This window comes from Lissotriton vulgaris, chromosome 6 (genome assembly GCF_964263255.1).
Source record: "Lissotriton vulgaris chromosome 6, aLisVul1.2, whole genome shotgun sequence".
NCBI lineage: Eukaryota > Metazoa > Chordata > Amphibia > Caudata > Salamandridae > Lissotriton > Lissotriton vulgaris.
In genome coordinates, this window is record NC_141694.1 from 1,225,025,648 (window position 1) to 1,225,048,052 (window position 22,405).

Genomic DNA, 22,405 nt, shown 5'->3' on the forward strand with positions numbered 1-22,405 from the left:
GACCAGCATCTTCATATTCTTTTGTGGAATATCAATTAAATGTAAAATTAATTAAAGAGGTGCTACTCTATCTTCACCCACATTTAGTTGGCCTACAGTAAACTCAGTTCTTGAATAAACAGGACTCTCCTCTGGATGATTTCTGGGATGAAGTCCTAACCTCAGCTTGATTCACTTCACTCAGAGAGGGATTGCCCTACTGGCTCAGGATAGCTGGATGATGGCTCATAGCAACAGACAAGAGGGGCCTATTATGTACTATGCAATGTGTACTCGATTGGGCCAACACTGATGATCCTGTGGTCTATAATTGTCTGCTTTCTAAGCTACATCAATGGTCAGAACCATTGATGATTTGTGTGGACTTCAACATCATCCTTAACCCGTGGATAGACTCATCTTTTAGTATTCAAGGGCTAAACTCTTCTTCTTCTTCAAGAAGCACCTGTAGCTCAAAGGAAATAGCTAGGGCTGTTTTGTTGCATGTAATGAGATCTTATGCTCTGGTGGATGTCTGCCGATATTCTCAGATGGCAGAACATGGGTTTACATATTTTCCTGCCTCTCGTAAATCTTTTTCTCTGATATATATGTTCCTTGCTAGCCAAGCTCTTATGTCCCATCGTGGGGCATGATACGAGTTTGGCAGTGCAGCGTCTGTTTCGCCCTGTAGCTGCACCACCAAACCCGTGGTCAGGCCACCCGCCCGATTACAAGTATTTCTTGTGTTTGGCGGGCTATTATTTGACGTTCTCATGGCATTTCCTCCGATAGTGAGCACCACAATGGGAACATAAAAAAACAGTTCCTGCCCGGATTGGCATGCAATGACAATGGCGTGCAGGAAATGGGGTGCATGTACACAGGGGGCACATGTAGTGCTCCCTGCATGCACTCCATGTTCCTGAGGCACAAGGAGGCCCTTGAATGAAATGCAATGCTAAAATGGACATTTATGGTGCACGTGTTGGAAGATTATGATTGATTCATATATAATTTTTAGAGAAAAAAGTAAAGTTGAAATAACACCTTATAGCCAGCCCGTTATGACAGATCATATGAATAAATTTAAATCTAATCATGTATTTTAGAGAATACAATTGAAATATGTTGCTTTTGTTTACAATGGATCAGTTGTATTTCATTGCTAATCAGAGTTTGTTTATTTACAACTGATTTGGTATCACCAGTAATCAGACAGAATGCAGATGTGCTGCCCAAAAAAGAAGCTCTGTAGACTGTTCGCGCTAGGACTCTTTGCCCGGCTTAGAGGATACCCTTTTTCACAAGAGAATCTTATATATTTATTTTGGGTTCAAATTGTCAATTCATGCTTGTATTTTAATTCATGAAGAGCACGCATCTTGCCACTCTTCTGCATACACATAGCAAAGATGTGAATGGCTATCCTGCTACAGGACGCTCATCAAAGCATCTCATTATGTCTGCATATCTGTAAATTGTTGTGGCAGCAGTTTACTTCGTGAATGTTCAGCTTCAAGATATTTCATCATAGTGGAGCTTAGCATCCTGAATTGCATAATCAAAATTGGACAATTGTTCTTCAGATTTCAGCTTTAAATGTGTCTCATACAACTAACATGTGACAGAAATACATCCATGGAGGATAAAGAAAACACAGAAATGTATAAGTAATTCCCCCCTCTGACGTCTCATCTTACTTACCCAGTCTTCTTCAGAATTGTACAGTATGACACTGAACATCATGTAGCTGCTCCACTGTGTAATTCGGGCTTGGAATGTCCAGACTCTTAACTGTAAATACACAAAAAAGAGAGCCAGGCACAACCCAGTACAAGGCTCACCTTCAGTAACCGCCATCTCTGCCCTCCACAAATTATCCCTCTCCTATCACTAGACCACACTTCCCAAATCACTCAGCTTAAGCAAGGAATGGCTAGATAATCATCAAAGTTGTCGTTATGACTTCATGCAGAATAGTAGATGAAATAACATTTACCTGGAATGCTATTGGCATCGGGAATCTTTAAAGATTCACTCACTTTGAATAGATCTTAACATTCAAAGAGAATCCCACATCATCTAGATATAACACACTTATGTTGACCTTTGCACTTTAAAGCAGTACCTTCAAGGGAGATGTTACTGAAACTCCAATTTGCAAAATATGCAGAGGGCACAAGGTTATAACTTTGCAGTCATATCTTCAGTTCTGCAGCATTCAGTGCATCCTAAAAGTTATGGATATTACCAGGACAAACATGGCATTCCATTTGTCCCCTTTATGTGGGTTCACTAGTGACAGGAACGTTTAAAACGGCCAACATAAAGTTCAAGGCAAAACAGAACTCTTACAAGCTTATTGTATCCAATGTAAATTTCTATTGTTTGCGACACTGCTGCAGATATGAAAATCACCACGTTGTTGAATATTCAAGCAATCGAGCCAAATATTATGTTTCAGGTAGAAAGTACTGCAAGGTCACTGGAAACAATGTTCTTTGAAAAATGTGTCCCAAGATAAGTGAGCATGTATAGCAATGAGTGACTTTTGGTCAAGACATTAAAGACATGGAATAGGTGAATGTTAGGTGTCATGCTGAATACCTACTCTAAAGGCCATTTCTTCATTGCTAGCATGGGAGGACAAGGGAAACATTCAAGACATGGTTTGAACTCAATTACTAGCATCTCCTCTCACCTACCATTACTCCCCCAGCAGCATGATGTATGTGCGTAACCATTTGGCTGCTCCCATGTGCCATTCCACCTGTGGCAGGCCAAATGGGTAGCTGCGAAAGATACCAAAAAGCAGGCATTAGGCAAAAAAGACTTCAAAAGCTGGCTGCACTAAACATTATTACAACCTGTCTCCTCTCAGATCAGTCTAGAGACCCAAATCTTGGATAGGTAGAAAGATAATCACTGGGCTTTAGAAAAGGGAATAGTTTTTACCTGTATTGTGATTTGTCTAGAAAAGGCAGCTTTTATAATTTCCTGTAGTTTGAATATCCACAAATGTCAGGAGAAGACTACAGCCTATCTCTTGCTTGAGATATATCTCAATCTCTCTCTCCCTTTCTCTCTCTCTCTCTCTCTCTCTCTCTTTCTCTCTCTCTCTTTCTCTCTCTTGCTCTACTTTTTGTTTGAGGACAATAAAAAATACATTTCCTACATCTCCGGTGGTTCGTGAATTTCTGTTCGGCAGAAGCAATCGCAACGAAAGACGGAGCATCTCTATTGTCTTGATGTATATATATATATATATATATATATATATATATATTCACTGAAAAAACCATAGGTTTTAGCCCATATATAGTTAGGGATTAGCATTTACAAAACCTTAATTTACTCGCACAAAACCATAGAAATTCGCATATATAGTTAGATGCAATAACTATATATCACGCACCCGCAACCCACTGCTGATGATGTCACATATTACATCATTCATGACATGGTCAGTGACATCACTGATGACATCACTGATGACATCTCAAATGACATCACTGATGACATCTCAGCAAAGTAACAGGGTAAAACATTTTATTAAATAACTATTTACATAACTATTTTATACTTTTTGTTGCCTGATCCGGCTAGCTCAATCGATTGAGCATGAAACTCATGCACTCTGATGCGTAGCTCAGTCGTGGCCATTCCACGAGCAATCATGGCAGCCGCTCCCCACCAGAAGCCTGCGGGGCCCCCAAGACTTTTGTAGAATCTTCAAGGCTCAGTGGACGCTTTCGAGAAAGCCCTAGCAGACAAGCGTCCGAGTTCCAAGGTGTCCCAGGGCCATTTTAGTGGACCAGGCCCAAATCCGAAGAGCCGTCCGCCATTTTAAGAGTCCTGTGGCAGCCGCCTATCGCTGCACCGCAAGAGTGGGCGCAACTCAACTACATGGTGAGCGAGACGCTGTAGCCGCAAGAGCGGGCGATAAACAGCTGAATGGAGGATGAGGCACAGTGTAGCAAAAGCGGGCGGAATGGCAACTGAAACGGTAAAGGGGCGCCCCAGTACAGCAGACGAGCCTCCACCTGGGGAGGCCCGTTCACTCCGCCTCCCCCCCCCCACCCCGGGGCGCCCCACGCCGTTTTTCGGAGCAGCATTGTAGGATGCCAAAACCAGTGCGGCAACTTACTGGACATCACCTGGGTGCCATCCACATCTCAGCGCGTTCTGCTGCCTTGGGACTATTCGCACAAAACACAGCTACTGACCATTGTTGCTTCTTTTTTCAAATTTTTTTTTAAATGTATTAACTGTTTTTGTTGCGTTGTATATATTTATAAGTTATTAAAGTGTTATAATCCTACTACTTTGTTGGAGTGCTATATATTTTTAATGTGACACATAATTGTAAAAACTTTGATGTACAAAGAGGCATCCCTGGAATCTTCCGCTTCAGGCTCGGACCCACACACCCTCACAGTGAGAATCCCCTCCCCAAGCACAATACAGGATGGTTATCAGATAGTAGGAACGCGTGGGTGTGACGGATCTCATCGGGTGGGGGCCTTGATCTACTGTAACTCCTTTGAAGAGGGGTGATTCTCTACAGCTGGGGCCATAAACTACATCTGCAGGGCTAGGTGATAGCCTGGGACCGGCCTGGACAATCGGACACAGAGGAAGAGGAGTGTCAGAGGGTGCGGTAGTGAATAGGGTGAAAGGGAGGTGTCGGGCGGGCACAGGGTGTGATTCTCAGAGAAGAACAGCGCAGATGGGAGGAGGTTTCTGGCCCATGCATGAGAGAGAGAGCGGGGGTGACCAGTGCGTGGGGGAGATGCTTGCGAGGGTGGGGAGCCATGCTGAGGATCGGCGGCGTGCAGAGAGTGGGTCTGGTCAAGGCATCTAAAATGGCTGCCGTGCTCAACAAAAGTGTGGCATTGCAAAAAAGGTAAGATGGCGCAGACAATGTTTATCAATAAGGATGAATTTATAACAATTATTTTTAACAAAATATTTACTTGCAGTGACAAAATGGCGGTCAACAGTTCCTGATTTCCATCGAATCGAAAGTTAACAGCAGCAAAAAAAAAACGCTCACGAACAGCGCAGATGGGAGGAGGTTTCTGGCCCATGCATGAGAGAGAGAGCGGGGGTGACCAGTGCTTGGGGGAGATGCTTGCGAGGGTGGGGAGCCATGCTGAGGATCGGCGGCGTGCAGAGAGTGGGTCTGGTCAAGGCATCTAAAATGGCTGCCGTGCTCAACAAAAGTGTGGCATTGCAAAAAAGGCAAGATGGCGCAGACAATGTTTATCAATAAGGATTAATTTATAACAATTATTTTAACAAAATATTTACTCACAGTGACAAAATGGCGGTCAACAGTTCCTGATTTCCATCGAATCGAACGTTAACAGACGTCACGCAGCAAAAAAAAAAAAAACGCTCACGCACAGCCGCTGGAAGACATGTATCAACATATATGAGCCTCCTCAGCCACCCTCAGAAAACATAAGGGGTCAGGATACGTCTCCCGTACCCCCTTATACCTAGTAATTTAATTAAATCGAAACACAAAATGGCGAATTCACGTTTCGCTACCAGTTTGCGACCCGGTTCGCGAACCTAGAAGCGCTTCTACCGCGAAAAAACAAATTTTTATTATTTGCCCCACGGGACCCTTTAATAACCCCAACATCATTCCTAGGGGGTCAAGAGGGGTCTACCTTGCCCCCTTTCATTAAATTCCCCCTTCGTTTTTCTCCTCCTCTTGTCTCTCGATCCTACCGAGAGACAAGATGGCGGCTGCACCGGACTGTTTAGAATGTTGACAGACACCGGAGAGCCAATCAGCTTCGCTACGCAAAACTCCGTTACGCGAAAAGTACGCGATCTGGTGCGCTATCTGGGACGCTGTCACAGATATATCTGTTTTTTTAAACGTTAATTTCTCAAAATCCACTGGAGCAGATATATTGAGACCCAGCAAAGGCACATCGGGCTAACAGTCCCTATAATTTTGCCAAGTTTCGTTTAAATCCATTCAGCCGTTCGAGCTAAAAGTGAGGCCAAAGGCCCTATGGAAAAATGAATGGGAAAAAAGCGTTTTGGGACCCCCCTTTTTTCTCTGCCCCCCCTTGACGGAACGCCCCCAAATTTTCAGGGGCTGCTCAGAAACAAAATGTGCCATTTTCCTGATTCCGTCCACAAACGTCCACAAACGCCAAAGTTATTAGACATAGAATTTTCAAAAGTTCCATAGAGAAAAAATCCTAACTATATATACCTACTGGCTATCGCCAGTAGGTAATATATATATATATATATATATATATATATATATATATATATATATATATATATATATATATTCTGCAATTATCCAAGCATTAACCGCCTCCACCAGATCGAGAGTTGCGTCGTCACAGTAAGACTCCTTGGATCGAGTCTCTCTCATTCCATCATGCAAACGACCACGCCATGTGAGATTTATCAAAGTTTCTTTATTTCTGCCGCTGCCAAACGCGTTTCGACTACACGGTAGTCTTGGTCACTGGTTACGGTTAGAAAAGCGCGCGGCCATTTTAAAGAAAAAAATAACAGTTCACAATACGTCATTAACCGCTTGTCAGCCGACAGGAAAGACAGACTTACTTTTAACATTCTGTTGCTTTTTCATTCGTTTGTGTATTGGTTTCAACATGATTTCATACATTTGCTCAAACTGCTTGGTAATTACAAGTCGAATGAATTCATGGACAACCTTTATATTTATCATAAAGTGCTAGGTGCGAGTGTTCACGTTATACCATGTTTTTTCAATTCCATTTTGAAAACTTTATCGGTACTAACACGCAATGACATAATAGCGTGTAGTCTGTGCACATTTTACGCACTTTGTCAAAACTCTTTTCAAGTTGGAAGATGTCGCCCCTGTGGGCTTAGCCTGCATATCTATTTAATTTCATTATAGATTAACAATTTCCTTCCCGGCTACAAAATTTCAAAATTAAGTTGCTGTCTCACAACCCTCTTTAACATTGCACAAAATCAAGCTCAAGTGAGCAAATACGCTGGTTGTACCATATATGAAAACAAACAGATGAGTTTATCTGAACATTATTATTCATGTTGACTACCAATTGCAAATACATTATAAAGAAGTACTGTCCACAAAATCTTAATCATAGTCAAAATTCATTTTCATGTGTGTTAATCTAGCAGAAGCTACTTGACAATCACCGAGAATTAATATTAAAGATGTCTGTGTAAATCTTCTTCAATATTAAGACCGTTTGGCTGCTTAGTGTTTAGCTTTATTATGTACTTAGACTCTAGTTTTCTTAGTTTACTCAGTCTATTACCCCCTCTTTGACTGGCTGGAATAGAGTCAATTACACAATATGTCAGTCCTTTGACTTCCTTATTGTGCATCAATTCAAAATGCCTGGCTACAGGATAAGCCCTGTCGGCATTTTTAATTGCACGCAGGTGCTGTAAAATCCTTTTGTAGGCTTCATTGATTGTGCTGCCCACATACCGGAGCCCGCAAGGGCACTCGAGAATGTAGATCGCATAATCAGTTTTGCATGTATATTTATTGTTAATCTTTTCCATTCTGTTGGAAAGGCCTAATCTGTATTTACTGCAGTTTATGCCATGATTACATGCCTTGCACTTCGTGCATTTTACGAAGCCATTTTTGTCTAACCAGGTCTTTTTCGGTTGGGGTTTTTTGAGTGTGTTGCTCACCAAACAGTCTTTGAAGGATTTTGCTCTTTTGAATGTGATTTGCGGTCTTTTGGGGACTTCTTTCCCAAGCACTGGGTCGTTTTTGATGATATGCCAATGTTTGTTGAGTATTCTTCTCACCTCAACATGTTGTTTACAAAATCCTGTTATGAATCTACATTGGTTATCATCTTTGCTCTCTTTTTTATTGCCAAAAAGGATTTGTTCCCTTTTGAGCTTAGAGGCTTTGTGTATTCCTTCTGCTATCCAAGTAGTGGGATAGCCCCGTTCTTTAAATCTAGTACTCAAAGTTTCTAGTTCTTTTTCTGTTTCTACAGGAGTACTACAGTTGCGCATGACTCTGAGGCTCTCCCCATACGGTATGCTGCTCTTGAGGGCCATGGGGTGGAAGCTTTTAGCATGCAACAAAGTGTTGCCACTAGTGGGTTTTCTGTAGAGTTTAGTTTGAATTATATATATACTTAGACCTGGTACTATTGGAGTGAGTCTCCCTTTATGTTTTTGCTGGTTTTAGGTGCTTTGGGCACTGTGCCTCTGCTATTCAGTGCCACGGTGCAAGTGCTACCTATTGTAAATTGTTGTAATGTAATTGTAATTGCCTCCTGCTTGGAACTTGTTGAGTGAGCCTGCCCCTGTGTCAGTGTGGGGATATCGTCGGATTCAAGCCAGCTCCTTGCCGGACCCGCTGCGCGGCTCCCGCTGCGTTGTCTGCGTGCGTGTGGGGGACCGCAGGGCTGCAAGCTGACCCGCAGGGACTCGAAGTACCAGGAGTCCCTGCATGAGGTCGAGACCCGCAACAACTGAGTCATTCTCCCTGCCTGCCCCGCCCTCGCCTCAGCAAATAAGACTCGACTGCAACGACCGTCACTGGGATCTCTTTGCCTCCTGCTTGGAACTTGTGGAGTGAGCCTGCCCCTGTGTCAGTGTGGGGATATCGTCCGTTTCAAGCCAGCTCCTTGCCGGACCCGCTGCGCGGGTCCCGCTGCATTGTCTGCGTGCGTGTGGGGGACCGCAGGGCTGCGAGCTGACCCGCAGGGACTCAAAGTACCAGGAGTCCCTGCGTGAGGTCGAGACCCGCAACACCTGGGTCGCTCTCCCTGCCTGCCCCGCCCTCGCCTCAGCAAATAAGACTCTGCTGCAACGACCGTCGCTGGGATCTCTTTGCCTCCTGCTTGGAACTTGTGGAGTGAGCCTGCCCCTGTGTCAGTGTGGGGATATCGTCGGATTCAAGCCAGCTCCTTGCCGGACCCGCTGCGCGGGTCCCGCTGCGTTGTCTGCGTGCGTGTGGGGGACCGCAGGGCTGCGAGCTGACCCGCAGGGACTCGGAGTACCAGGAGTCCCTGCGTGAGGTCGATACCCGCAACACCTGGGTCATTCTCCCTGCCTGCCCCGCCCTCGCCTCAGCAAATAAGACTCGACTGCAACGACCGTCGCTGGGATCTCTTTGCCTCCTGCTTGGAACTTGTGGAGTGAGCCTGCCCCTGTGTCAGTGTGGGGATATCGTCAGATTCAAACCAGCTCCTTGCCGGACCCGCTGCGCGGGTCCCGCTGCGTTGTCTGCGTGCGTGTTGGGGACCGCAGGGCTGCGAGCTGACCCGCAGGGACTCGAAGTACCAGGAGTCCCTGCGTGAGGTCGAGACCCGCAAAACCTGGGTCGCTCTCCCTGCCTGCCCCGCCCTCGCCTCAGCAAATAAGACTCTGCTGCAACGACCGTCGCTGGGATCTCTTTGCCTCCTGCTTGGAACTTGTGGAGTGAGCCTGCCCCTGTGTCAGTGTGGGGATATCGTCGGATTCAAGCCAGCTCCTTGCCGGACCCGCTGCGCGGGTCCCGCTGCGTTGTCTGCGTGCGTGTGGGGGACTGCAGGGCTGCGCGCTGACCCGCAGGGACTCGAAGTACCAGGAGTCCCTGCGTGAGGTCGAGACCCGCAACACCTGGGTCGCTCTCCCTGCCTGCCCCGCCCTCGCCTCACCTTTCCTTTATTACTGATCTAGAGTACCGCTGCGCGGGAGCGCCCGGGGCAAAGCCCGGGCAAAGGGCGGGCCGTCTAAGGCCGTCCAAGGTCGACCAAGGACGGGACGGGCCACCCCCTTAACGACTATTTCCCGGTAAGAGTCAATCTTTCCCTTTGCTACCCGTCAGGAATCTCCCATTGACCCACGTAGTATGAGACATTGTGTATTGCTCCTTGATCATCCTGTTTTATATATCTGAATATATACCCACGTTTAACTATGTCCTCGGACTCAGGAAAACTAGGAATATAACCGTTAACACATCAAAGGGGCCAGTAACAGGGACCATCGACCAATTTTTTAAGCGGGTAACGATCGTCTTAAAAAAAGAAATAGTGGACACTGAAAAGCGTTTATCCATGGACCTGCTAACTGGTAAACGCTCCTCCCTAGGATTGATTGGGAAAGCTAGTTCACCTAATGTAATCGTCTCAGATTCCCCGACTTCCACCATTCCCCCTATTGACATTGATTAACTCACTACCCTGGGAAACGAGGGGAGAGAGCGAACAAACCAGATAATCAGCAATGAACCTGAGCCAGCCCCTGAAATCCTCCTAGTAAGCCCCAATATATCTAGACTATCTAGTTCCCCTAACTTACCTGTTTCCTCCCCACCACCTTTAGAACAAACAAATAATCATCCGAAGAAAAGAGACAACCTTCCCCCTCATCTCTAAATACAATTACCATCTTGAACACAACCCCCCTTCCACATTACCCCCCAAGCCTACCATGGTGCAGAAAATGAACAATACGACAGGACTACTCCCTGAAATGGAGGCTGAACTTCTCTCCAGAATAGAGGTAATAGTGAAGGCACTTATGCTTCCTCTTCCGGAGAGAACAAGACTAATAAGCACGCATTTAGAAAAGCTGGGCAAGCAAATAGAAGATAATACTATGGCTATCACCGAACTAACGCCACAATTCTATAAACATCCTACTCAAAATCCTATTGGCCCTAACGTCTTACCACTGGAACAACCATCTACCAGTGGTGCACCCCTGAAACCTGGAACCACGCAAGGGAAAAAAGCAGTGGTTAAATCCTCAAGAGAAACAACTAATAATGAAATTCCCAAACCACCCAACAACACTCAGGCAAAAGATGGGGCTAAAGTAACAGTAAGGGGAAAAAAGACAGCAGAGAAGAATCCTGTCGAAAGAATTCCCCCCTTACTAAACACTAATCCTAATCCTCCTACGAATACCATACTAAGTAGAGAGTTGGGCGAGCAGTCACCACAGCGCCCTAGAAGATCCAGACACAGGATAGTTTATTTACCTCCTGAATCAGCCCCATATACAATCATTATGTCAGGAGTACCAGAACTAGCAGAAGGGGTCAGAGAGAATTATCATGCCCTAAAAAATAAAAACATCTATTGGTTGAAGCAGAATAGACCCCTCCCTGCACACGTCAATGGAGAAATCCTGTCAGTAAGGCGTGCTGTTTGGGTGGGCTCAAGGCCAAAAGACAAAAGGGGGCACGTGATAATTATTAATTTTAAGGATCATAGGACGGTGAGAACTATAGGAGACTGGTATGAGGCCATAGGGGGGGATAATATTTCCACACATTATGTTAGCTACTTCTACCTTCGGGAACTGACAAATAATCCCAATCACCATCATATTAGAAGACAATGCCCAGAGTGGAGAGAAGTAGGCTATCAATTTACCCAGAATCATTTCTCTAACCAACTTCCGCAACCACTCTATCCCCAGACATACTGGAGTAACTTGAATAATAACTATCAATCAACATTCCCAGATTTTAATATACCAACATTTAACTCCTTCTCAACGTTGTGTGGTCTAGAGGAATAGATTGACTTGACAGTAATCTTCCCCCGTTGCAAGAACCCCCTATGATAAAAGAAGACATCCCTTTGGGCGACACTACCCCAGATATTCTAGCTGAAATTTGTGGCAACGAAGGACAAACTCAGTTGATTCAATCAAATCGACTATGTCCGAGGGAGGGGGAAAATTCCACCAGGCGGAGAAAAACAAGTATGGCTCCCACTTTAACTCACAAGGAACATAACTCATACTTGGAGATATTTGTGAGAGACAAGGAAAATAGGACAGATGAAAGACAGGTCCCTGCCAGGAGAGTAGAAAAAATCCAAATAATGTTTTGGAATGTTGCGGGTCTCCGAGAAATAATCTTGGACGGAAGTATCCAAGAGTTTGTCAAAGAATGTCAAGTCTTGGCCTTTCAGGAGACCTGGCTCACGAAAGAAATGCACCTGACAGGGTATAAAACTTATTTCTCACCAGGAATCGCAGGAATCCATGGGAGAGCCAAAGGTGGGTTGATAACTTATATATCAAACACTATACCAGGCCTGCTAGTTACTGTACTTAGTCTAGAACCGTATTACCAAATCCTAAGATTGGCATTTAAGTCAAAGAGGACAATTCTTCTCGTTAACCTATATGATAACTTAGTGGAAAACGAGAGAATAAAAATACTGAGGGCTCTTCGTAAGAAACTGAGTAGCGGCATGAAACTAACACAAGGGCTGGAACCCCCAAGTATCGTTTGGGGAGGTGACTTTAATCATCATCCCTGTGAGAAGCTTAATAGTAATGTTTGCTGGATGGGGTGTGAAACAGAAGAGCAAGTAACCCACTTTAGCCATTCAGTGTTGGGAGATTTCTTAAACGAAACTATGTCCAGTTTGGACCTAGTTATATTAAATCAAATAAAGCCTTTATCTGGGAAATTGGACCCCACCTACCTTGGAAGGGGAAGCGAAACAACTATTGATTACATTCTTACCACAGCAACCCTTGTAAATAGGACTACGAACTTTAAAGTTAAAATTAACACGTTGAGCGATCACTCAGCCTTAGCCTTTGAATTAACCTTGGACCAAGGCCAGCCATTAGCCCAGACTATAATGTCCACATTCGCCCAGAATAATATACAGCTCACAAAAAGAAATGGCTACACCTTGGGGTGGGGGAAGATTGATCCAAGTGAGCTGACAAATAAGGTTGTAATTGGAGCACAACCTGCAATAATGAAGTGTTTGGACATGGAGGCTAGCGAAGAGGAAGTTTTATTCCATTTCAGGTTAGTCCTAGGAAAAGTAAACGAATGTCTTACTGTGAACCAGAAAGGGACCAAGGAAAGGAAAAAAGGTTGGTTTAACCATGACTGCACAGCTGCCGATAAAAAGCTAAAGAGAGCACTAACAAAAACAATAAGAGATCAAGACGAGATTAGGAACCTGAGAAAAACGTATAGGCTTGCGTGCAAAGTGCGAAAAGAAGAGCTCAAAAAAGCACTATGGGATCAGTTGCACGAAAGCTCACTAAAATAAAGATAGCGATCTATTTTGGAAGGTGGTAAAAGCACCTTTCTTGACGGATACAGAAGATCGCCCAAGTATAGAAGTGGCTATCGAGGGACAAACCTGGGTAAATCACTTTGCAAAGATCTTTGGTCAATCCCCAGTAGTAGCCCCACAGAAAGAAACAATATCCCAAATCAGGATAATCCATTCCCAATCCCATTGGCAGTCGAATTACATGAGGTAATAACTGCAGTTAATGCCAGCAAGAGTGGAAAAGCTCCTAGCCCGGATGGGATACAAGTCGATTTTTTCAAATTTAAATTAGATCTGTGGGCCCCTATCATAACCAGGGTGTTTGATGCAACAATGAAGTGTGGCCTACTCACATCCTGGACCCAATCAATACTGGTACCAATTTTTAAAAAGGGAAATAGAGAGGAGGTGACTTGCTATCGACCGATTTCCCTCCTGGACTCACTGGGGAAAGTACTGGGTAGAGTGGTACTCCAGCGTTTACAGAAGTGGGCGGACGATACCGGGACCCTCTCGGATATCCAGTACGGCTTATTAGAGGGCCTCGGAACAACGGAACAAGCCCTGAACTTGGCCCTGCTGATGGGACAATATGTGTCGGCAAAGCACGAGAAGCTCTACATGGTATATGTCGACCTTTCCGCGGCTTTCAACTGCGTTTCCCATGCAAAATTATGGTTGTGCTGTCCAATATGGGAATAGATAAGGCTCTTGTAACCTTTCTTAGAGAACTTTACTCTAACGCCTCTTCTAGGGTGCGTTTTGGAGTATGGGGCGAACTGTCGGAATCTTTTTCCGTAGAGCGCGGGGTCAGGCAGGGGTGCGTCCTTGCCCCCTTCCTCTTCACCCTCTATACCAATGGTCTTGAGGTAGAGATGTTGAGGGGGGGATTGGACTTGCCCCGTGTGAAAGATTGACTGGTGCCCGCGCTCTTGTACGCGGATGACGCGGTGATCATAGCACGCACCCCACGTGAGCTACAAAAATCCCTGAACAGCTATGCAAAATTCATGGGTGACCTAGATCTGCATATAAACATTAAAAAAACCTATGTTATGGTAGCTGGCCAAGTTAGGAAACATGGAAAAAGCATCTTCCTCAACAATGAAAAACTAGCAACCACCCCCCAGTATCCCTATTTAGGGATTATGATAGACGAGAAGCTCAACTGGAGAGCGGCCATAGAAGCGTGTAAACATCAACTTCTGCGCTCTATTGCCGCCCTTATGAAATTTGCACAGAAATTAGGGAAAAAGCCTCCGGTTGAACTACTTCAGATCTACAGAGCTAAGGACCATTCCATCGCACTTTATGGGGCGGGCCTGTGGGGTCATAAAAGCACGAAAGCCCTCCAGGTAGCAGAGAACATCTTTACGAGATTCTTACTTGCGGTCCCAAAAAGAGTTTCCACCTTTGCCTGCCACGCAGAATTGGGATTGCCACATATTGAGGACTTGGCCAAAATTAAACCCGTACTCCTTTGGCGCCGAATATGGGTGTCAGAAAAAAACCCCCTCACCAAAGACATTATTACGGACTGTATGACCCTAGACGGTGTTGAAAAAATAGATTGGCTAATATACGTAAAAAAACTTTTTACTGACTTAGGAATGGCTGAGTATTATCACAATCCTGAAACCATTGCTGAAATTTAAAAAAAAGAACTAAAGGCAAAGGCGCTGAGCCATTTTGAAGAGTTACGTATCACTGTGGAGATTAAGAAACCATCTGTACAGCACTCCCTAGCGGTCATGACCACCCTGGAAATGGAACCATACTTAACTTATGTTAACTCGCAGTTTGAACGATTCCTATTAGCGAGATTTAGGCTGAACATCTTCCACAGTGTTGTAGCATTTCCCAATAGAAACAGCAGGGAAGAACGTTTAATGGCCTGCCCATGTGATGAACTATCTGAGCAGTCAACAATTCATACCGTACTGTTTTGCAAATTTTATTCTGCACACCGCAAACTTTGGCTAATCCCCTTGCTCCGATCCTTAGACTTCAGAAGGTGTCGTCCTGCTATGCTGTGGCTGCAATTTTTAAGCTCCGAACATGTATGCAAAGTTGTAAGCACCTTCCTAAAATGTATTTTTAAGCACAGGTTAAATCTTCAAAATAATGATCTCCAATCTTCCTGATAAAGTAACGGTGACACAAATTTTAAATGAACTGAATATGTATTAGTAATGTTAAAATGTATGAAATGTATGAAGGCTTTTATGTTTTTTTTGTAAAATTGACACCGAATAAAGATTTTACTACTACTATTAGTGACTCCATAATTGGCTTATTTGATTTACTTGTTAGACCCTAGTGAGTGCACCGTGTGTGCCCACGGCATTTAGATCAAATGCTGCTAGTGGGCTTGCAGCACTGATTGTGCCACCCTCAGAAACAGCTTGTAAAGTGTGTCGCAGGCCAGCCATTGTGGAGCCTGTGTGCAGTCTAGTACTGCCATGTCGACTTGGTAAGTCCACCCACTAACCAGTCCCTAACCCTTCCCTTTTCTACATGTTAGATTCCCCTAAGGTAGGCTCTAGGGCAGTTTGCATTACGTGGGAAATGTAGGACATGCCCTGATGTGTGTGGGATGTCCTGATAGTTCTTATAATCCTAACTGTCCCAGGGAACATGGTAGAAAACCAAATTTAGTATACCTGAACTCAGAATGATAAAATACATCTTTTAGTGAAGTTGATTTTGTGTTTGAAAATACCACTTTTAGAAAGTAGGTAGTTTCTTGCCTAACCATCCAAGCCTCCTTCTGCTAGGTTGTGTAATCCATGTCTGGTTTGTGAGTGACAGGGGCTGGGGTGGTTCCAGGAGACAGGGTGAGTCAGCACAAGGCTGAATAGACCTATCTGCATTGGGAGTGGTGGGAGGAGTAGCAACTGGGCCTGAATTGGGCTGTGTCTGCCTTCCACAATACCCGCTCTACCTCCTGTGGTGAGTCTGATAACCCTGACCCACACTGACAAAGGAAGAAGTTGTGCACTGGCAGAATGCACCCAGAACTGGTTTGGACCAGTTACAGACACTCTCTGCCTACAGAGACAAAGGATCTGTGTGTATAAAAAGGGGGACCCAGACCCCCACTTTAGATGTAATTGCTGGGGATGGCCTGCGGTGGCTTCTTTATTGCCAAGGAAATGAGAAAGACTTTTATTTTCAACATTCATCATCTTAAAGAAGAATCTCCAAGGGCTTGAACTGGGCTTGCCTCCTGCTGAAGTCTCAGGGATACAAGACTTCACCACCAGCTCCGCCCTGAATTTACTTGCTGGGAATTATGTCCTCAGAAGCCTGCGTGTTGTTGGGAGCTGGAAGTGTGACTCAACGAGAAGAAGCGCGGCGCATCCGTAGCTGTCGCATCATTAGAGAAGCGTGCCACCACCGCAAGGGCCACCGTCACATCACAGAAGAAGCATGTCTCCGTCGCAGCTGTGTGTCGTCACATCACTGGAGAAGCGTGTCGCTACCGCAAGGGTCGCCGCCGCGTCACCGGAGAAGCGTGTCGCAGGGCCTGTCGTGGCTCCCTAAAGTTACATAGTCGCCTCACGGCCGTCGGGCATGCACGCATCGTCTTCACGTCATTGCATCGCATCAAGGGCACCATCTTCTCGCTTCGCACCGGATCGTCGAATCGCAACAAGGCGCCATCTTGTTGCATCGCAACCGGGACGCACCACGAGATTGTCACATCACCATCTCTCCGGTAAGGAACAGACGTTTCGCCTACTTCGCGCAAGCACTGAGGAACAGACGCATCACCTACCCCAAAGCAAGGAACAGATGCATCATTCTCCCTGCGAACCTTTCGTTTATCTTGCGTTGTGCAACCAAAGGTACTTTTTGAGAAAAGTGTCGCATTTACCATCTAAAGTGAACTTGAGTTATTTCTACCATCTTAAAGTCATTTTCTTACTACTGTACTGTGGATTTTTGTCGTTTGGGTCTTGTGTAAAGTCTATATAAAGAATACTTATTTTTATAAAACCTGTATTGTGTCCATCTGTAGCGTTTTCACTGTATTACTGTGTGTCTTCACAAATGCTTTACAAACTGCCTCTGAGATAGGCCTTTCTGCCCGTGCCAAGCTACCACAGGGTTGAGCAGGGGTTATTTTAGGAGTGTAGCCCACTTACTCTAACTAGAAGTATGAGTCTCTATTTGGACAAAGGTATAAGCCATTGCCAACTAAAGACACCCAGTTCTAACATTTGTGGTCAGCGGTGAGGATTTGGACTTGCATTTGTGACTCATATACAGTGATTGGTGTGCACTACTAGTGAGTCCAGACCAAACGCAACCACATATATTTTTTGGGTAGAATTATTTTTCCTTGGAACTGTTATTTTTGCTAAAGACTGCCAGTTCGTATTGCCATGAGTAAAGCAGCATCCAACGCATCTATGGATATAGATTTTGAGGAAGAAACGTTGGAGGCCTACAATGTGAAACAGCTGAAAGCCTTCTGCAGAAAATTTAAAGTTGCTACTCCAGGCCTCACCAAGAAGAATGAGGTCCAAGAGGCGCTGAGGGCCTGGGTGGAAGCAAGACATGCCTCTGAGCATGTGGAAGAGCCTGCAGAGGAGGCTGAAAATGCAGAATGGCAGCTGGATTGGCCATTGGGTCCAGCCAGGGAGAGAATGTATTCCCACATAAGCAGCAGTGTTTCTTGCAAGGGCATGTCCCCAGGAGAGCTGGAGGACAGAGAGAGAAATAGATTGCATAGAATGGAGATGGCCAAGCTCAAGTTGGAGAGTCAAAAGGACCTAGAGAGTAAGAAGCTGGAGCTTTAGAATAACAGAATAGCTTTTGAAAGGGAAAAAAAGAAATTAGCACATGAAATATTTTTGAGGGAATTGAAGCTTAAGGCTAAACGTTTTTAATTGAGTCCCTCTGGTGGCAGCGCACCATCTGTGCCTGCAGAAGGCAGGGTATATTTCCCAAAGGATGTCATCAAAGATTTCCATAAGCATGAAGATATTGGGCAGTTGTTTGCAGCCTATGAAATGGCAATGTTGGCCCAATGGGTCCCTGAGAAGGATTGGGGAGGGGAAACATCCTTTACAACGCAACTTTTACCATGCAGTGCTGTTACAACGCAAGTATTACAACGAAAACCATTACAACGCATTACACTGGGGGGCGCTCTAGGATAAGAAATAAGTTTAATTTACTATCCAACACCTTCCCTGGTGTCCACGGGGACTGGAGTTGTAATAGTAACTTAAACTATTCACTATCCAGCACCCCTATGTGTAATGTGTTGTAATGGTATGCGTAGTAAAACCTGCATTGTAACAGCATGCTTGGTAAAAGCATGTGTTGTAACGTCATACATCCATTGGGGAGCAGGAATGTGGGGCCGCTTTGTTAGTGATGGGAGGGATACATTGTAAGACCTGCCCAATGAGAGTAGGATGCTTTATGCCCACATGAAGGAAACCCTGATGACAAGGTATGGATTGACCCCAGAACTCTATAGATAGAAGTTCAGGAATTGTAACAAGCTGTAGGCTACCACCTGGGTAGAATATGTGTCTTTATTTTGCAGAGCTATGGATGGTTGGGTGAAGGGTAGCAAAGTGAGTACTTTTGAGGAGCTCTATGATTTATTTGCATGGGAGCACTTGTCTGGTAATTGTTTTCCAGAGCTACGCCAGCACCTTATTGATAGCAAGCTAACTAACCCTAGGAAGCTTCCTAAGGAGGCGGACCGCTGGGTGAATACCCGGGACCACAAGGGTAATGTGGGAGACTCCACCAAGGTTGGTGAAGTGTCCCGAGCGGAAGAGTGGGTGGGACAAGGGTAAACAGAGGGAGTTCCAGAAAGAGCCCCAAAGTAATTCCCAAGGGAACCAAGGTAAGGGTTCCCAGCCTCCCCCTGAGAAGAAGTCAGAGCCCCCGACAGGTAAACCTGTTCACAGGGGGGCCCCTACATGCTTTCAGTGTAAACAAGAGGGCCACTGCTGATATGATCCCCAGTGCCCCCAGAAGGATCACAATGCACCACCATGTACACCACCGCGTCAGGTGGTGAGTGTAGCCCTGGGAGGGGAGGAGATGGGTGCCCAAGGTGGGTGGGCTCCCGCAGAAATGTCCCCTCTCTCTTTAAGAGATTGTGAGGTGGTCCCCAGGACCCAGCTGCCTGATAACACCAAAATGTACAGGCAGTGGGTGGCCATCAATGGCCATAGAGTGGAGGCTCTGAGAGACACCGAGGCCAGTGTGACAGCTGTCAGTAGTCAGTTGGTGTCTGTAGAGCAGGTGGTCCCAAATGCATGTTACCCAGTTGTTGCCGCTGACAACACAGAGAGCCACTGCAAGGTGGCTCAGGTTTCCTTTGAGTAGGGGGTTTCAGGTACTCTCCAAGTAGCTGTGAGGCCAGCCATGCATGTGGATTGTCGGTTGGGGAATGATTTATAGAGCTCTCCTTGGGCTAAGGTGGAGAGAAGGATTCATTTAGAGATGTTGGGTTTGCCTGAGTGGTAGTGTGTGACCACTCGGTCTATGGCAGCCAGTAGGTGTGTTCAAGAGGTCCTGGAGCCTAAAAGTAAGGCCCAGGAACCTACCTTAAAGAGAAGAGGTAAGGGGCACAAGAAACCAGCCCCTGTTGTTCCCATGGTCCAGGAGGAGGCAGACCTTGAGGGGGATGCCCTGGAACCTACAGGGGAGCAAGTTGCAGAACTGAGGGACCTGCCTGAGCTGACCCATTGGCAGCAAGAAGGAGGACCCTCCAGGGAGGAATTCTGTGCAGAACAGAAGTCCCCTTCTCTTGTGGGTTGGCCTCAAGCCAGGCAGCAGGTGATCAGTCTGGATCACATTGGATCTACTGGGAGAATGACCTACTGTATAGCGAGCCTAATGCTGCTGAGCCTGGGTCAGCCCATGTGTTGATGGTACCCCAGCGCTTCAGAGCTTTCCTACTGGGTGTGGCTCATGATGTACCGTCAGCTGGACATCTGGGGCAGGACAAGACTGTTGAAAGGCCTGTCACCCACTTTTATTGGCCCCAGATGTGCAAGAGTTCAGATACTCATTGTAGGACTTGTCAAACTTGCCAGGCAAGTGGGAAGAGTGGAAGGAAGCACAAGGCTCCTCTCCAGCCCTTCCCTGTGGTCAGCAACCCCTTTGGAAGGGTGGGTGTTGACATTGTGGGGCCTCTGGACCCCAAGACAGCCATGGGCAACAGGTTTATCCTGGTCTTGGTGGACCATGCTACCCGGTACCCGGAAGCCATCCCTCTCAGGATATTGAATGCCCCCGTGTTGAGACGTGCTCATATGGGGATTCTCTCCCATGTGGGGTTTCCCAGAGAGGTGGTGTCAGACCGTGGTTCAAACTTCATTTCTAAGTATATGAAGTCCCTGTGACAGGAGTGTGGAGTAACTTATAAGTTCAACACTCCTTACTGTAGGAAGGTGGAATAGGGCATGTTCATACAGTTGACATAAACAAATAAATTAATATGAATAAGCTAATATATTATTACATAGGCAAGGGAATAGTGAGAAACAAAAGCGAGGAAACAAATAGAAATTTCCCAGTAACATAGCATATGAAAGGATTTTTTTTTAGGGGAAATACGTCTTTTTTAATATTTAGCCAAATTCAGCTACCTTAAGCCATCCAGGGCCAATGGACCCCACGGCACCTCTAATTTAACGAATGATTTGATGCCCCTTGCCTTTGCCAGAGCTGCCTCTACACCATAAGTATCTCTGATAATCGCCCACCAAGCCTCTGCCACCGGTGGTGTAGTAGAGACCCATGCCCCTAGCTGCAGCCATTAGAATCGTAAAGAGACACGCTACTGCCGGATTACCATCTTTATATCCCAACATAATTTCAAGATCTGTGAGTGGGTGATCCAATCCTATTTTACAATAAAGCATTTGCTCGATTTTCCTCCAGTACCTATTCAATTCTTGACATTCCATAAACATATGTTTTAAGTTAGCAGCATACAGTCCACATTTTGGGCATTTTATCTTATCCCCCAACTTATTTCCCTGGGCCCATTTAGCTATTCTAGCCGGAGTGTAATACATCATGCAAGTAATACGTGTTTGCTGGAGTTGTAAGCTAACAGAATGGGCAGAGTCCTTAACATAGCCTAATACCTGTTCTATCATTCTAGGTGAGACCGTTGTCCCCAAGGTTTGAGTCCAACGTTCCGCTAATTTCTCATTGCCCAATGGTCTGAAACTTTGTAGAAGAGCATACATTGCCTATAGATAGAATCCCAGACTGTTGAATGTTTTATTTCTTCTACGGCCACATTAGAAGCAAGATAATCCTTAATCTGCAAATATTTTTTTTTTAAATGGGCCGGAAGTTTATAGGCCAGTCTTAAATTTTCAAATGATTTAATACCTCTATCATTATATAAATAGCCCAAGCAGTTTACTCCATAGTTCGCCCAAATTTTACCCGCTTGATCCCTAAATACCTCAGGAAAAGTGGGATTCCCACACAATGGGTAGTTTTTATGAAATATCAGTAGATTGCACTTAGTAAACATTGCTTGCCAAATATATACAATATCCTTAACAGTCTTAAATTGTACCCTTTTAAAATAGTTTGGATCTCTAATTCCATATAAAAATGTATCCCTCGGGTTCCCCGGCATAAATGTGAAGACAAAATCAGTCTGATCTAGGCCAACCAAACTACGAAAACGACCCGTAAAAGCGGCCCAGAAACAGACTTTGAAATCTGCCCACCTTCAATCAATCAATCAATCATGGCATTTGTATAGCGCACTACTCACCCGGAGGGTCTCAAGGCGCTTGGGGGAAGGGGGGTCTGCTATTGCTCGAACAGCCAGGTCTTGAGTTGTCTCCTGAAGGCGAGATGGTCCTGGGTCAGCCGGAGGTGGGTGGGGTGGGAGTTCTATGTCTTGGCCGCCAGGTAGGAGAAGGATCTTCCTCCGGCGGTGGCTCTTCGGATGCGTGGTACGGCGGCGAGGGCGAGGCTTGTCGAACGTAGCTGGCGGGTGGGCCTGTAGAAGGTCAAGCGGTCATTGAGGTACTTGAGGCCCAGGTCGTGGAGAGACTTGTGTGCGTGCGTGAGGAGTCTGAATGTGATTCTCTTGCTGACGGGGAGCCAGTGCAGGTCCCTCAGGTGTCCGGAGATGTGGCTGCGTCGGGGGATGTCCAGTATGAGTCGGGCGGAGGCGTTCTGGATGCGTTGGAGTCTTTTCTGTAGCTTGGCTGTGGTTCCAGCGTAGAGGGTGTTTCCGTAGTCCAGTCAGCTTGTGACGAGTGCCTGGGTGACCGTCTTGCTGGTTTCGGTCGGGATCCATCGGAAGATCTTACGGAGCGTGTATAGGGTGTTGAAGC

General features: G+C 45.6%; 1 protein-coding gene across 1 annotated transcript in view; it reads right to left on the reverse strand.

Moving 5' to 3' along the window:
• Nucleotides 1-22,405, reverse strand: part of LOC147708654 (uncharacterized) — a 225,111-nt gene that overhangs the window by 144,064 nt on the left and 58,642 nt on the right. The window contains exon 12 of the mRNA XM_086925379.1: nucleotides 1,687-1,776. Within this exon, the coding sequence (XP_086781505.1) occupies nucleotides 1,687-1,776 (90 nt within the window). The remainder of the gene's footprint in view (nucleotides 1-1,686; nucleotides 1,777-22,405) is intronic.